This window comes from Heterocephalus glaber, unplaced genomic scaffold (assembly GCF_053883595.1).
Source record: "Heterocephalus glaber isolate CG9 unplaced genomic scaffold, H.glaber_assembly_v1.0 deba00001600, whole genome shotgun sequence".
NCBI classification, from domain to species: Eukaryota; Metazoa; Chordata; class Mammalia; order Rodentia; family Bathyergidae; genus Heterocephalus; species Heterocephalus glaber.
Genome location: NW_028258372.1, coordinates 6,226,436 through 6,243,315, shown reverse-complemented (window position 1 = coordinate 6,243,315; position 16,880 = coordinate 6,226,436). Strand labels below are relative to the sequence as shown.

Sequence of the window (16,880 nt, the reverse complement as noted above, 5' to 3'; positions counted from 1 at the left end):
TCAGTAATATTGCCACATCTCTAGCAGAAACAAATGAAAAGCCTCACACCACAAAGATATATGAAAAATATAATTATTAACATCAAAATGGCAATGGATATTCTTGGCAGCAGATTGATTGTAGCAGAGAAAAAATAGTAGATTGGCAGATCAGAAGACTTTGCCCATAATGCATCACAGAGAGAGAAAAATATGGAAAATATAGTAAATGAGAAGGGAAGGATATAGTTGTAAGCTCTACCGTACATTTGCTCTAAGAGCCGTAAGAAAAAAGACACCGACCACATTTGAGCATATAATGGTTGAAAATTTCCCAGCATTAATCTGCAGATTCAAAAGTCCATTTCCCCAAGCATGGTAAATACAAAGAAATCCACTGCAGAAATATCATTTTGAATTTAGAGAAAACCGAGGAAAGAGAAAATATTAAAGGCCACCAGAGGAAAACAATTACTTTCAAAAGGATGCCATTTAGATTTTTCTTTTTAGTACCAGAGATCAAACTCAGGACCTTGTGTTTGCGAGGCAGGCGGTAGAACCACTGAGCTAAATCCCCAGTTCCTGGATGCCATTTAGATTTATAGGTTATTTTTCATCTGCATCACTATAAGTCAGATGTAATGGAATAATATATGAGAAGGAGGAGCCTGGGGTCCCACAGCCACCTTTGAAGGTGTGCTTCCCAAAGATCTTCCACTATGTCCCACCTCTTACAGGATCTACCACCTCCCACTAGCACCAAGCTGTGGACCACAACTTTACCGCTGGGTCTTTGGGGAAGATTCAAGACCCAAAATATAGCATAAACTTATATTTAGCTAGGGAAATGGAAAATTTCCAGAGTAGCCCTAAAAGGATTGTTTTTTGTAGTTGTGAGTGGAACTCCATGAAAATTGAATTCAGAGTTTCACCAAATGTCTTACATAAAAGGTATGGCATTGATAAGGAAAGGGGAAATTTAAAAGAAAGATGTTTTATATAATTGGACTAACATAACCACCTCAAATTCCCAAATATCTTTGAGCTTTTCTTCCCAAAGAAAGTGACGTGCTTCTTCCACTTACCCTCCTTTGATTAACGAAGGCTCTATAGTGATGCCACCAGAAACAATTGACTTATGAGGGGTATGCTTATTCTTTTCCAAGCCCACTCTTGTCACCTTTCATTGCCCCCAGATACATAACTAAACATAGATTTCCAGCACCATATGATGACCACCTTAGAAAAAAATAGCTTATATATGTATGGGAATTGATCTAAAAATATTAGATCCTGGATCAATCTGAATGTTTCAGTATGGGTGGATGCACACCGCAAAGATTGTGGATTTAATATTTTACCCTGAGAGATAGGAGTAACTTTAATAATTTGTTTGCTTGCTTGGTAAACAAGAAATGATAAAATGCTTAGAATACAGTGTCTCATTTAGTAAGGTTGAACTTGCATGGTGTGATGCAGAGGATTTAAGGAGATAAAAATGTTGTAGTATTTTCTCAATATTACATTACCCTCGCAACCACCCAGTCTCCATACTTCCTAGAGGACATTCCTTTTACTAATGCACTGAAAATGTTTTGGTGATGGGAATATCAGCATCTCTGAAAAACTGTGGTGGTTGTGGTTTTCTGAATCGAGAGTTGATGATGAGAGATACCAGTATTGAAATGGGTTCTCCAATTTCACTGGGAATGATGAGATCCTAGAGGGGCAAAGCTTAACCTGCAGCGACAAGGTGGGAATGATAATTATAATGAATAGTTTGGAGAAAGTAGCAATCTCCCATTACTGGTGGGAGTGTAGACTGGTGCAACCACTGTGGAAATCAGTATAGAGATACCTCAAAGAACTAGGATTGGAAGTGCCATTTGACCCCGCTATTCTGCTGCTGGGTATCTTCTCAATTTAAGGGGAAAAAAACACAAATAAATAAAACAAAGCACAACATTTACCTCGATGTTCCTAATGCTCACCAGACAGACTGTCATGCTTGTTAGTGCTACAAATCAGAGGTGGTTTCACAGATGTCCCAACAACCTGAGAAGAAGCACTGTGCCCCACACATTTGTTTTACTTTATAAGTACAGTACATACACATAAGTCCCCAAAGAGCACACGCATTATGCTGCTCTAATGAAAAGAACTAGCAAGGCGTACATTCTGAAATAATTCTCTGTATGCTCCTAGACATAGAGGATACTAAATGAAAACTTGTTGGTCAATGGGTGACAAACGTACAGAGCAGCTCACCACTTCCCAGACCCTTACAATCATCAGCACACTTCTGCCAACCAGCTGGCTGAGAATAGGGATGTAGCAGGTTGTGATGAATGGAACTTTTCTCTACAGAAAGGAGCACAATTTACAATCAAAGGGCTACTTTAAGCACCGGGGTAAGCATAGAATTCATGGTGCAGGGATTACTTTAAACCACTGACATCTAATCACTTGAAAAAGGAGCCCATAGATATTAGACTAGGGCCTTGTCCATTATTTTCCACTTTAACCTGTTTCCAGATGGCAAGCTGGTTTCACTGGGAAATAGGTAATTTCAGGGGTTGGTCTCTGTGAACTGTTATGGGGCATTAGTCTTCCTTCTTCACAATGTCTCTGCCAGAATCCCCATTCATGTATTTGCAGAATACCCTATTTACTTTCCTTGTATCCCACACATTGCTTCTAACTGAGGAACTCATTTTATAGCACAGGAGGTATGGCTGTGTTTTCCAGTCCATAGAATTCGCTGGTTACCCTGTACCTCATGGTCCCGAAGTGACTATGCTGACCGAGTGGTGGTCTGGCTTAACGCAGTTCCAATTACTGCACCAGCTGTAGACCAGCGTGGGTGTTGGATACTCTCCTGAGCCTGAGCCTGTTGTTTGTGCTTTGAATCAGTGATGAATGTAAGATTCTTTTATAGTAGATAAGACAAGAAAAAAACACTTTAAAAAATGTAAATAGGAGCCATCCAGATACAAAAGACTAGTATCCAAAATGTTGAAGAAACTACATCAATGAAAATAGGAAAATAAGTCAAATGGCAGAAAAATTTAAAAGGCAGAAGGGACAATCCAAACCCCCAATCGTGTATTTACCTACATTAATAATCAAGAAAATGCAAATTTAGGTCACAATAAGATACTGCTATACACTCACTAAACTAGAAAAAAAAATTTAAATCTGACAGTATCAGCCTTAAGCAGGACGTAGAGTAACAAAAACTTTTGTACAAGGGAGTAAAATTTATATAATCACTTGAAAAGCAGTATGTCATCCTCTAGTAAAATTAATCATTTTCTGTCTTTTAATTAAAAAATATCAAATTTCTGGTATTTTTTTATCATTCAGATATGTCTAGTGCAAAGAGCATAGCATGAATTTTTAAAATCCAATCTCACAATCTTTATTTTTAATTGGAACATTTATTTAATATAATTATTGATTTGAATGTAATTATACCTTTTTACAAGTAACTTTCTATTTCTATCAGCTATTATATGTTCTTTCCTTATCTTCTTTTACATTTTTGTCCCCTGCCCATTAGTTAGCAATTATACCCCATATACTATTTTTTAGTGTTTACTCAAAAATTAGAACATGCATCCTTGACTTATCAAAGTTTAACGTTTACCAGTACTTTTAACCTCCTCCTAGATAATACAAAAATCTTAACCTTCTTTTTTAAGGGGGAGGGAAGTTTGAGACAGGGTCTCACTATGAGATTCAGGCGGGCCTTAAACTCACTATGTAGCCACTCTGGCCTCGAACTTGTAATGATCCTAACTGTCTCAGGCTCCTGAGTGCTGGGATGAGAGGCAGGTGCCACTGTGCCAAGCAAAAATTCTTAACATTCTTGACTTCATTTCTCCTGATTCGCCTGCTGTCTCTGTTGTGTATACTATTTATGTCATTTAACTCACATATAATTGTTGTCTTATAGAGTCAACATGTTTTTAGGTTCACCCACATTTATCCTTTTTATTGTTCTTTTTCTCTCTAGATCTCTGGACTTCCATATGGGTTCACTTTCTCTGCCTAACGCATGTCCTTTTTCTCATAGTGGATCTGCTCATGATTAATTTTCTCACTTCTCAGTTATCTGAAAATAGCGTCATTTCACCTTCAGTTTTGAAGGATATTTTCACTGAAATTCTAGATTGGCAGATATTTTTATTTTACAATGTTGAATATTTCTTTCTATTGTTTTTGGCTTTCATAATTTTTGTTGAGAAATCAGATACTATTTTATTGTTCATCCTTTGACAGTATTCTGTTTTATTTTCTTACATAGCCTCTCTCCCCTTTTTGACAGTTTTACTATATTGTTTAAGTTGAGGTTTCTCTCCATTTACCCCAATTGGCATTTGTAGGGTTCTTTGAACCAGGGGTGTTTTGATTTCTTTCATCTGTTACCGGAAAATTCTCAGCCAATATTTATTTCAGTATTTCTTCTTCCCCATCGCTTGCTTCTTTCGGAGACTCCAGCTTCATGCATGTTATGCCTTTCTTTCCTCTTACCTTCTTTTCTGTTTTTCATTCTTCTGATTCTATCACTTCATTGCAGATATTTCCTTCTAGATCATTAGTTCTCTCTTCAACTGAGTCTAATCTGTCATTAGACCTAATCATTTAGCTTTGAATTTCAGCTACTTTATTTTTCATTTTGAGAATTTAAAAAATTTTAACAGCATAGTTTTTGTGAACAGTCTTGGTTCAGTCTTTCTTCTTTTTGAATATATTAAGCCTATCTACTTTAAAGTATGTATCTGATAAGTCCATCATCGGGGCCTCTTTGAATCTGTTTGAAGTAAACATTCTTTTGGGTTTTCTTTATGTTGTTTGGTCTCTTTTATACTTGATTATTTTTGAGTGTCAAATACCTTATATAAAAAGTTATAGGAATAATTAAGACATAAAAATGTTATCTTCCTCCAGAGAAGATTTATATGTATTTGTTTCTAGGATGTGGCTTGACCAGCTAGCAATGCTGGATCACCTTTAATTCAATTTCAAGAACTGAGGTGGCTTGTAACTAAGTTCAGCCTACCCCAGTTCACCGTGTTCACCCAGTTCACCCAGTTCACCCTGACTCCTAGGGTGTGGCCCTTTGCAAGCTCAGCCCCCAAATGGAGAGAATTATTGGGGCCCTGTTGTTGAAACTCACACACCAGTCTTTGCCTCCTCCTTCTATGAAGCAGTCAAAAGTCCTGCCCAGGTGTTCAGCTTCTCAGCCCCTTAGGAAGTAGGCAGAGCAGTTAAAGTCAATGCAAAAGTATAAAATACTTCAGCAATGTGGTAAAGAATATTGACTCAATCACTTGTCGGGAGGATTTTGCTTTAGTAAAAGTTGTCTCCCCCTGAGTGCTCCCAAGTTTATAAAGAACAACCCCTGCTACCCTTTCTGTCTCTGTAGCTACCACCTTGGGTACCTCATGTGTGTGAAATCATAAAATATTTTCCTTCTGTGTCTGGCTTACTTCACTTAGCATTATGTCTTCAAGTTTTATCCATGTTGCAACATGTGTCAGAATTTCATTTCTTTTTAAGGCTGAATAATATTTCATTGTTTGTACATATCTCATTTTGTTTACTCATGCATCTGTTACTGGACATTTGAGTTGTTTCCTCCTTTGGACTATTGTAAATGATGTTGCTATGAACACTGGTATACCAGTATCTATTCAAGTTTCTGCTTTCAGTTCTTTGGTTACATCTCTAGAGCTGGAATTGCTAGCTCATATAGGTAATACCGTGGTTAAGTTTTTGAGGAACCTCCATACTGTTTTCCAGTGGCTGCGCCAGTTTACATTCCCAGCTAGCAATGAATAAAGGTTCTCCCGTCCTTGTCAGCACTCATTACTTTCTACTTGGTTTTGTTTTGTTTTGGATACAGGGTCTCACTGCATTGCCCAGGCTGGCCTAGAGCTTGCAATTCTCCTTCCTCAACTGGGATTACAGGTGTGTGTCACTGTGCCATGTTTGTTATTTTCTTTTCTATTCTTATAGTCCTCCTGATGGGTTTGAAATGGTATCTCATTGTGATTTTGACTTGCACTTCCATAATGATTAGCCAAATTACCTTTTCTTTTTCCAGATTTAATAGCTAAGCTGTTTAATCAGCAAAAAATCTTTTTTTAATCAACATTCATGTGAATGTTTTGATAAAAAGATAACCTACCTGAGGAGCTGCACATGGTGGTTCACCTGTAGTCCCAGCTACTTAGGAGGCTGAAGCAGGAGGATCACTTGAGCCCAGGAGCTCCAGGCCCACATGGGCAACAAGGTGAATCTCTGTCTAAGCAATAGCAGAAGCAGTAAATCCACTTGAGGGATTGTCAGGTACCAGGTTTGTGCACTAAGTCTTCAACATATTCATTGATGCCTTCATCAATGAAGAGTCAGCACACAGCCATGTAGGCCTAGCTTAAGGAATGCAGACAAAGAGCCTTTTACCCCCTAGATCTCTGAAGCATGGAAAATTCCCCATCACATACAATGGCTGGTGTCTTTTTACTGTTAGGGACAATTTGACATTCATTTCCAGGAGGTACCATCTTTTAGTTCGATATGTTTCATGGGTCACATGATCTCCGATTACTAAGGTGACACTTAGGACAATTTTATGGCAAATTGAGTCCCAAATTACAGCCCCTGGAGGGATCCGCATTAATAATGGCCTGTAAGAGCATCAGCAGGGGTCTGAGCAGGTTCCAGTGCAATCAGACGTGGTTGCTAATGTAGCATTTCAGGAAGACGGAGAGGAATGTATTAAGACACATGCGCCAGACTTCTCCTTTCAAAAAGGAATGTTCACATTACCATAGACACCCACTGGATTAAGGAATAATGAAGACAGAATTATTTTTGCATAAATTGGGATTTCCCTGTGGCTGAGTTAAGAAGTATGACCCACTAAGTAGATTGGAATGACTTTTTGTAAAGGATCAACCACTATGGTTGTTTTATTTGTCCTTCTAGGCAGTTTACTTTTTCAATGCAAGAAGCCAATGCCTCCAGGATAAGAGAGTGAGAGGAAGCCTGGCTGGGTAATTAATAAGCAAAACCTTTGAAAATAACAAGCATTACCCATAGAATACTTTTCTTTCTGAGATATTTCGGGATCCCATTGCTCCTATGCAATGTGATGAGCTTTGTGGGATGTTACTAAAGAAGGCAGATTTCCTACTTTTTGGGAATCTTCTATAGAAACCAGATATTAATGCAAAGATTTATGTGGCTGTGTGTGCATTTACAATCATGGAGTGAAATAAAAACAAGAATTAGACAAGAAAATTATCCCGTCAAGCAACAAGCAACACAACCATAAGATTTAGGTAGCTTTTCCATACACATTTAATATTGGGTGCTTGCTAGATTCTCAAGAGCTTTCAGGGAATACTGGCTCATCATATTTCAGATGTACAAAAAGCAAAACAAAATAAGAACAACCCAAGGAGCCCTTAAAAGAAAAAAAGAAAGCCCCCCAAATAAGGAAAAGAAACATTTGTATGTACATATAAAAACCATGTTCTGGGACTTCATTATATTATAGCTTTGTACTTCCTATGGCTAGAGTATGCTTTTCTAACTAAAATAAAAGATTCTTTGCTTTTCTGGTTTTAAGACTTCAGATTATGCTATGTGGCCATTGAATTCATTTACACACAGGAAATACATTGCTAGGGACTGAGGGGGCAGATGCTGTTTCTGCCCACTCAGAGTTTACTGTCTAGCTGTGGAGATACAACAGAGCATGAGCAAGCAGAGGTACCAGAGATGGGGCTTTTCCATCACCAAGAACCCAGCATGGCATGGGTTTTGCCAAGCCTCAAGAGAGAGGGAGCATTTGACTCACAACAGAGAGGAGATGGGACAATGAAGGAATGAACTGTATAGGTCTTTGTTGTGTCCCCAGACCCTATTCATGTGTTGATGCTCTCACCATGAGTACTTTGGGGTACCAGTACATTCGGAGATAGGGACTTTAAAGAGGAAATTCAATTCAAAAGAGGCTGTTAGAGTGGGCTGTAATCCAGTCTTACTGGTATCCTTCAGAGAAGAGGAAATTTGGACACACAGAGAGACATGGGACACAGCAAGAGGGTGGTTAGCTGCCAGTCAAGGGGAGAGGCCTCCTCCGAGGAGCCCAGCCCCACTGTCACCTTGATCCTGGACCTCCAGCCTCCATGTCCGAGTTTTCTATAAACAGGAAAAGATTCCAGTTACTCTAGAGAAAGGTTAGTGTCTTAGAAAAACAAGGGATTGTTGCAAGATATGCATGTGTGCGTGTGTGCATGTGTGCATGTTTGCATGCGTGTGTGTGTGTGTTTGTGTGTGAGAGAGACTGGGGAGTGAATCCAGAGTCTTCACACTGAGCAATATTCCCAGCCTCATTTTATTTTTATTTCAAGACAGACTCTCACTAAGTTACTAAGTTGCCCAGGCAGGGTTCAAATTTGTGATCCTCCTGCCTCGGTCTCCCACAGTGGTGGAATTACAGGCGATGAAAGTACAGGCTTTGCCTGAGGATGTGTGGTGTAGTGAAAAAGCCCAGTCTGGGACACTCCAATACCCTGCCTCCACTTTAAGTTTTGTGACCTTGGATAAATGCCTCCATGACCCGTGACTACTGAACCTCTTAGGTTCCTTCTGAATCAAATATTTTGTAATTTTATATCTGAGAGGCCTTTTTTTCTGCTATGAGGGGCAAGGGTAAAACCCCTTCAGTCTGAGTGCCCATACTGTTTGCTGATGCTGGCTGGCCTGGCTCTTTACTATGGCGCCTCGCTGCTCCTCAGCTTCTCATGGTCCAGATGGCTCCAGCACTGGAGACACATCCAGCTCCCAGCAGGCCCATCCTCTCCCGCCTCTGTGCTCAACTTGCTAACTCCATCTAGAGCACCGTTCTCTTTTCCCCACCTGACAGAGACATTGCTCATTCCTCCTACCTGTCCAGGAATTTCCTCCTCTGCCTTGCTTGAGCACCTGCCTGTTCCCCAGGAAGTTCGCCACGTCCAACCATTGTTTCTTTCTTTATCTATCTCTGCAGCAGAACACAGGTCTCTGGAGGAAGGGGCTGGGTCTCTTCCCTCCCTGTCATCTCAGGTACTGAGCCTGTGCCAGTAGCTTGTAGCTGGTCATCACTGGATAGCAGTGGCTTAAGAATGGGGGCTGTGTTGGGCTGGGTGGAGATCATCCTGCCCTCGAGGGGCTCCCAGGCCAGCAGGAGGGCAGGGGAAGGATGACAGATAGATAGACAGCACCATGACTGTTGCAGAGGAAGGTTGAGGCGGAAGAGAGCTCCCAGGAGAGCCAGCTTCCAAATCTGGATCTCCTTCCATGAAGCTGCAGTGCTATACGCTGCGCTTTGCCCATAACACCTTGCCAGAGCAGGCGCTGAAATAAATGTTGCTAGACTTGAGCTCCATGTGTGTTTAGTTCACTGTTGACTTCCTGTTTCCAGAACCACATCTGACACATTGTGGTGACCATAAATATTTATGCAATGAATGCATGAATGAACCAACAGCAAATCCTCCTTCTTGTTTTTTTCCCCCTTCACATGCCTTTTTCACCTTCCCTCTTACCTTCAGATTGGTCCCTGTCCAAAGCTATGAGCTAACACTTACCTCAGTGGGGTGGTGCTGAAGATGAAAGGCAGTCATAAATCTGACAGCTCTGGGTCTGCTCTAAAGCTCCACGGCCCACGTTCCTGCTCACTGTCTCTTCTCTTCAAAGAGGAAGTTGGGTGAAGCTGGCCTGGGCTGACCTTGTTGGGGTTCAGATGCCCTCAGGACCTATTTATGCTCCTGTCAATGCAGCAAAGATGCCTGCAGTCTCATTTTACCATTCTTCACAAGTTCTGTAGGTTTTAATAAGGACCTTGGAGATTCCCTCCTTTGCAAATAGCAGAGAATAATTCAGGTGCTGTAATTAGGGTTCATGCTGTCACTGTCCATGCAGAGGGTCCTAATGAGAGGATTTCCTTTTTTTCCTATTGGACTCTCCCAAAGGGAGCTCTTACTAGAAAAAAGGGAGTCCACAGTCCTGGAAGGGAAGTCACCTGGATTAGATTCTCCAGAGAAAGAGATAATAGGACATGCATTTGTAGCAGGAGGATACCCGGCTCCCTGCAAATCAACAAACCCATGCAGGAGTACGGTGGGAGCAGAACCCTATTGCCCTAAATTATAGAGGGGGCTGGGGTGTTGCTCAGTGGTAGAATGCTTGCCTAGCTTGTATGAGGCCCTAAGTCCCATCCCCAGCACACACCCACCAAATAAAAAATAGTAATATTATAAATTATTATTAGAATAATAACCATGTCATTAATAATAATTTCACTAATAAAGAGACTGCAGTGGTTCTGGAAGCTGTGGGGACTTCAAATGTGCGCCCAGGAAGAGGGAGAATCCTTTTTCCTTGAGACTCCCTGAGCTAAAAACTTAAGTCGGTGACCTCCCAAGGTCATGCAAGCCCTGAGGTTTGTGAGGTGGTTATCTTTTGTTGGAGCCCCTGTGGTGGTCACCATGTACACTGCTGTCTGGAGTGTTGCTATAAATCTCCCAAGGGTCCTGCGATGCTGAATAAGTTGGGAAAGAGGCAGGAGGGGAGGACAGAAATGAGAATCCTCTATTTCTGCTCCTGGATCACGTTCCCCAGGGAAGTGGGAACCAGCTGGGCATTGCAGGTGTTGGTAAAGCCAGCTCAGGTTTTCAAGCTTCTAAACCCAAGAATGGAGCAAGATTGAGCAGAGGAAAACCTGTCTCATCTCCTGAGAAACCCAGAGCCCTCCACTTATCTTCACTCTTCAAGGCAGGTCTAGCTTCCAAAGCTGGATTCTTTTCTGCCCTCTCCAGACTTGAAACACTTTCTCAAAAAGAGCAGCAGTCCTAGGCCCAGCTTCGGATTTGCCAACTGCTGAAGTTACTCAGGCCAGGGGCACTGGCGAGGCCTCTCCTCTCCCTCCCAGGGTTGTGATCACTGACAAGCTTCAGAACCTCCTAGTGCACCCCGAGCTGGGAAGACTTGAGCTTTGTGCTGTGGCAGCTATAACCCTACCCACCTGCCTGTGCCCTGCTCTGCCTGGAATGCACACAGAGCAGCAGTCTCTATAGGAGATGTTACACGTTCACCATCCCCTTGCCTCTGCCGTCTGTCTCACCTTTGCTCACCCAGGCAGCTGGACAGGTGAGCTGTGTGACCCCTACCCAAGCAGCCTTAGTGGCGTGCAGGTGGGCCAGGGAGGGTTGTGTACGTCTTTGGTCAGTGAGAGCTTTAATTCCCTGGGAGTCCATGCTCCTTCCCAGAAGGAGTCGCCTTTCCTTCTCACAGACACACATGTTGCATGCACAGGGTGTTTAAATTCCACACTTCATAATGTCCTAGAGGAATAGAGTAAGGCAAAGTCTCTATTATGATCCACTTTGTTCTGGCACGGAGAGGGGAAAGCTGGTGTCCACCCCCATGTGGTGATTGCCAGAGAAGGCCCAAAGGTGGACTCTCCAGCTTCTCTATTGCCCCCTTCCACCACCCAGGTGCAAGATGAGAGGAACAGGTGTGTGTTGAGGAGGTGCTGAGTCCCCACCCCTGCCCCCAGCATGATGGCTGTAGAAGGAAGACTGCATTATTGTGATGGTGATTTAAAGTGCTCCATAGAAATCACAGTGTGTTGGAGGGGTGTTGTTATCCTTCATCTGTAACTTAGGAATGGTGAGTTCACTTCTGCAGTAATAATCTAGAACCCACAATTCCAGGGTAGTTAGCACCTACAGACCTCTGTGCAGGAATCCATACTCCAGAAGCTCTTACAGAAAGCACCTTAAACATCATTACTGCTATAGTTTGGGTCTGAAGTGTCCCTCAGACATCCACATGCTAGAGGCTGGGTAATGATTAATTGTGATATGTCAACTTGACTTGACTAAGAACCTAGCAGATTAGTAAAGTTCTGGGTGTGTCTGTGGCACCTGGCATGTAGGCCAAAAATCTGAGGAGGGGAAGTCCCACCCCAGATGTAAGTGGCACCAGCCATTAGGCTTGTGGCTTGGAAATAAGAAAAAAGGAAAGAAGAAAGAAGTGTTCCCTTTTGGGAGGAGCCAAATATCTTTGCCATTGCCTTTGGATGTTGATCTTCAGTTTCTTCAGGCATCCAGCACAGACTCTTCAATCTTCTGATTACATCAGTGATTATAGCGAGTTTCTAAGCCTTCAACTTCCACTGCAACAGGATCCTCCAGTTCTAGAACACAGATGGCTGTTTTGGATTCTTCTGTCTCTGATTCTGCAGATAGACATTGGACTCTTCTGTTTCTGATTCCCATAAGGCTACCTAATAAGTCCCTTTGTATAATTATACATATATTTTACATTGATTCTATTCCTTTAGAGAACCCTAACTAAAACAGACTTTTGGTACCAGAAAAGTGAGGTCATTGTTGTGACTATCTCTGACCATGTGATTCAGAAGCCTTTGGAACTGGTTCACAGAAAGAGTTTGGAAAAGTTTGGAGATGCTCGCTAGAGAAGCCCTAGAATGCTGAAAATTAAACTTGGTGGGAGTGTCAGGTCAGGTCTCAGAGACCAGAATGCTAATAGAAATGCAGAAGTAAAGTCTAGGCTCAGGAGGATTCAGTTGGGAACAAGAACTCCATTGGCAGTTGGACCCAAAAGCATGTGTGTTACACTCTGGCTGAAAATGTGCATATATTTTGCCCATGTGCTGAGATTTCGTGGGAAACTAAACTTAAGGAAGGCAGACTAATTAATATGGCAGGGGAAATTTCAAGGTAGACCAATGTTCAGGCTGTGGCATGGGTTTTTCTGGCAGCTTTTAGCCAGATTTACAGTGAGAATCAGGAATAAAAAGCCCATTTAAAAAGTTTTCAAATTTCCTGAAAAGGAAGCACCTGCAAAGTCAGGGAAAAGGGAAGGATGGTTGCTGAAAAGATTAGCATTAGAAAGACACCAAGTACTTTCCCTTGAGGGTATCTCAGATATCAGCAGAACCTCTCCTTTCACTGGCTCAATGTTGCAAAAGGGTAAAGATAAACTCCTTTGAAAGACTTTGCTTTGAGAAGAAAGCCCTAGGGGACCCTGCTCAAAAAGAGCTGCTTAGGGAATTATTGTAGTTTCCTGACATTTGTCTCACAGTGCCTGTTATCCAGGCACTCAGAGAACCCTGCATCCATAATCCAAGGGGCCCTGGCTACTGCCCCAGCTGGTGGCAAACCTTGGTGTCCCTGTCACACACATGGCACTGTTTTTATAGGCATGCAGACTATAGGAGTTATAGAGTTAGGGAGGCTTCTACCCAGATTTCAGAAGAAGGCCTGGGAGACCAGGCAGTGTTCTCATGAGAGGCCGGTGGGTGAAACCGAGAGTAAAGCCCAAATCTCAGTGGAGGCCCCAGGAAGTTGAAGTCAGAAATGTGGAACATTTGCTGAGGAAAGCAGCAGGCAGAGAGCAAAGCCACCCCAAGATAGAGGCCATGCAGACTGCAACTGGTGGTGCTGTAGGAGCATGGCTGCCCAAGCCCTTTGGAGTTCATATCTAATCATCATATGGGTGCTGGACATGGAGCTATAGGGTTTAAAGTTTACCCTTTTTTGTTCTTGCTTTCATCTGATTTCTTTTTACCTCCCTATTCCTTCCTTTTGGAATGGGAATGCTTGTCCTGTGCCACTGTATGCCAAAACTTTCTTTTTACTCACAGCTAAGAGTTTACCTTGAGTCTCAGAGAAGACTCTGGACTTGGACTTTTTATCAAAGCAGGAACTGTTAAGACTTCAGTGACTCAGAGATGGACTAAATGTATTCTTTTAAGTTTCCACAAATTTATTAAAATTGACGTGTTTAATCTCTTCAAAGAGCATCCATCCAGCTGCCTGCAATGAAGACAGATTTTAGTGCCTATTCCCAGATTTCAACTCGACATAGCAATTGGGGAACACAGAATAAATGTATTTTTATAAAGAAATGAATGTGAGTCTTTTGGGGTCAGGGGTGAATGTTATGGTATATATCTACAATGTCTCCAGAAGCCTGATGTGTTCAGCTTTTGTGGGGCTTTTGGAAGGTGATTGTATCACAGAGGTGCCATACTCATCAATGGATTAATTAGGCCACTGAAGAGTTTATAGCTAACTGTGTTGTTAGAAGGTGGGGTCTGGTCCAAATAGGTCAGTCACTGGGGCATGGCCTGGAAGGGTGTATCTCCCTCCTCAGGTCCTCCTTTTACTCTCTGCTTCCTGGCCTCCATGATATAAATAGCTTTCCTCTGCCCAGGCCCTTCCGCCATACCATTTCTGCCTTGGAGCCAGATGACCGTGGACTGAAAACATGAGCTGAAACAAATGTCTCTTCCTAGAAGTTGTGGGTGTCAGAATTTTGTCCCAGTGATGAGAAAGAGAGTGAGTGCTCGGTTTCCAGCACACTGTTAGGAGGTGCAGGAGCTCTGAGAGCCAGGGCATAGGGGAAGGGCTTCCAGTCATTAGGAGCGTGCCCTCAGAAGGGATGGTGGGCAGTGGCATCCCAGTCTCTTCCTCTTGTATTCACTTCTTGGCCATGAGTTGAGCAGCTCTGCTCCACCACATGCTCCTGCCATCATGTGCCACCTTACCAGAGGCCCGGAAGCCACAGATCTGGAAGTACCAAGACTGTGAGCCCAAACAGATCTTTTCTTTCTTATAAACCAGTTATCCCAGCTGCTTGTTACAGCGACAGCAAGCCAATTTATCTAACTCTTACCATGAATCAGTACATAAGGCATTTAAAATAGTTCTTCTTGGTGAAACAGAGGAGTTCAAAACGTGGTTGACCTGAAAATCCTGACAGGTGCTGGGACCCTTGCAAGAGGCAGATGTAAGAAGCCACCAATGCAGGACTGTGACCCCTGGAGCTGGGTTCCAGGCCCACTGCTGTGCTGGGCCAGGCACATCCTCCAGTTGCTGGGGAGGGACGGCTCCTTCTGCCATCACAGCAGGCTCCTGGGTAGGTGCCTCTCCACGTGCCCAAGGACACACTGCAGGTCTCCCCTCAGCACTCGGAGCAGCCTGTGTGCTCACGGATGTAGATGTGTCACAGAATCTACCCGAGACCCTTTTCCATTAACCTGCTCACCGGGAGCAAGGTTTAGGGAGAGTGGGATGTGTGGCTCCACCAATTCTCATAGATGGAGGCCACTGATATTTACAAAAGAATGGTGCAAGTGCTGAATGGCTCCTTCATCCCAGGTCATCAGGCATCAGACAGCCAGGGTGAAGCAAAGGCTACTCTACCTGCTGTGCTTTGAGTGCCCACTCCAAAGGCAATTGGTGAGAGAGTTAATTACCACTGTGGCAGATTTGAGAGCTGGGCCCCATAGCAGAGGCAGGGTGGTCATCATGCACTGATAATCATCAAGGCACTGTCTGCTCTCTTGCTCGTGCTGGTCCTCTCAGCCTTGCAGGTCCTCAGTTGCCTTTCTGTCTTCCACGAGGAGATGACCTCCTGTCCCAGATGCCTGCACCACACCCTTGGACTTCCAGCTCCAGAGCTTTGGGTCAAATACATTCTCTAGTTCAGAAATTACAGTTGTGTGCTGTTGTAGCAGCAGCAAGAGGCTAACACACTGCTCCCTGGCATCTTCTGAAGGCTTGCTAGGTCATGCTGTACCTTCATGCATCATCAGATATAGCCGGGGAAGTCGAGCAGGGAGGAGCGGCTTTGCTTTTCCTACACAGGTGAGGGCCTGGAGTCCAGAGATGCTCACTGACTCTTTCAGTCACCACCACGGACCCCGGCTTCAGGACTCCTGAGCCACGAGTTCTCAGAGAGTGGAGATGTGCTCAGAATCCCCAGGGCAGTTCCAAGAAAATGCATACTTACTCTGTGTATGAAATCCTCCTTGCAGCAGGGCGCGGTGGGTACATCTGTAATTCCAACACTCTGGGAGGCTAAGGCAGGAGGTGACAAGTTTGAGCCCAGGCTGGGCAAATTAGTGACTTAGTGAAACCCAGTCTCAAAATGTAAATGAAAGGGGTGCCTGGGGATGTAGATGTGTGAAGACTCTGGCTTGAGCCCCCAGAACCCCTCTCAAAAATACCCCCTTCCTTTGATAGCTTTGCCTAAAGCCTCTGCATCTTAATCCAATTTTGTAAGGGCCATACAGCTTTTTCTTTCCACAAGCTGAATATTTGTGGATAGATACACAGGCCCTGTGTGAAATACAAAGGATCATGCACTGGGATCTTGGTGTAATGTGTAATTGGAAGAGCCCTGTCCCAAGCAAGAACCCCCTTAGTGTTAGAACCCTCAGAACCCCAAGAACCCCATTCCACATGTGTAGAATGAAATAAATGAGTGAATCAATGAAACAGAAGTTTAGAGAGGAAGAGACAACTATGTCTCGGGCTATCTAGTAACATTCAGGTTCGACAGTTTGAAGCATGGTCGCTCAATGTGTGTAAAATGCCCTATAAAAATGCCCCATAATGTTTTATTCCTTCTGTTACAGCTGTTTTACTTCTAGGAGTTTATCCCTGGGGACGTGTCAGAGAAGTGAAAAAAGGGATTTCCGTTCACATGTTTATTGTGGTGTAATTGATAATGGTGAAAAAGCAGAAGCCATCTTAAGGTCCATGGAAGGGATCGGCTGGGTGGACATGATATTCTCTGGCCAGGACGCTGTATCCCATGGCCATTCTAGTCCCGGTGTCTGAGCTATGTACTGGCAGGAGAACTAGTGAGTGTGGAAGGATTACTAAGGGGGAAAGATTCCAAAAGGCAATGATCCAAAATTTGTAAAAGTGTGTGTGTGTATGTGTGTGTTTCTCTGGAGCAACATTAAAGGTAGTTTTCATTTCTCTTTCTAGCTTTTCAAAGTCCAATTTAAGAATAAAAGG

At 43.1% G+C, this 16,880-nt stretch overlaps 1 protein-coding gene across 2 annotated transcripts in view; it reads left to right on the top strand.

Moving 5' to 3' along the window:
• Positions 1-16,880, top strand: part of Smyd3 (SET and MYND domain containing 3) — an 877,202-nt gene that overhangs the window by 800,363 nt on the left and 59,959 nt on the right. The window contains exon 12 of one of the 2 annotated variants that reach the window (XM_087194067.1): positions 5,891-6,073. The exons of the other annotated variant lie outside the window; for it this stretch is intronic. Coding sequence (XP_087050193.1) covers positions 5,891-5,920 — 30 coding nt within the window. The 3' untranslated portion in view covers positions 5,921-6,073. Of the gene's footprint in view, positions 1-5,890; positions 6,074-16,880 lie in introns of those variants that run through there. 2 annotated transcript variants of the gene reach the window in all.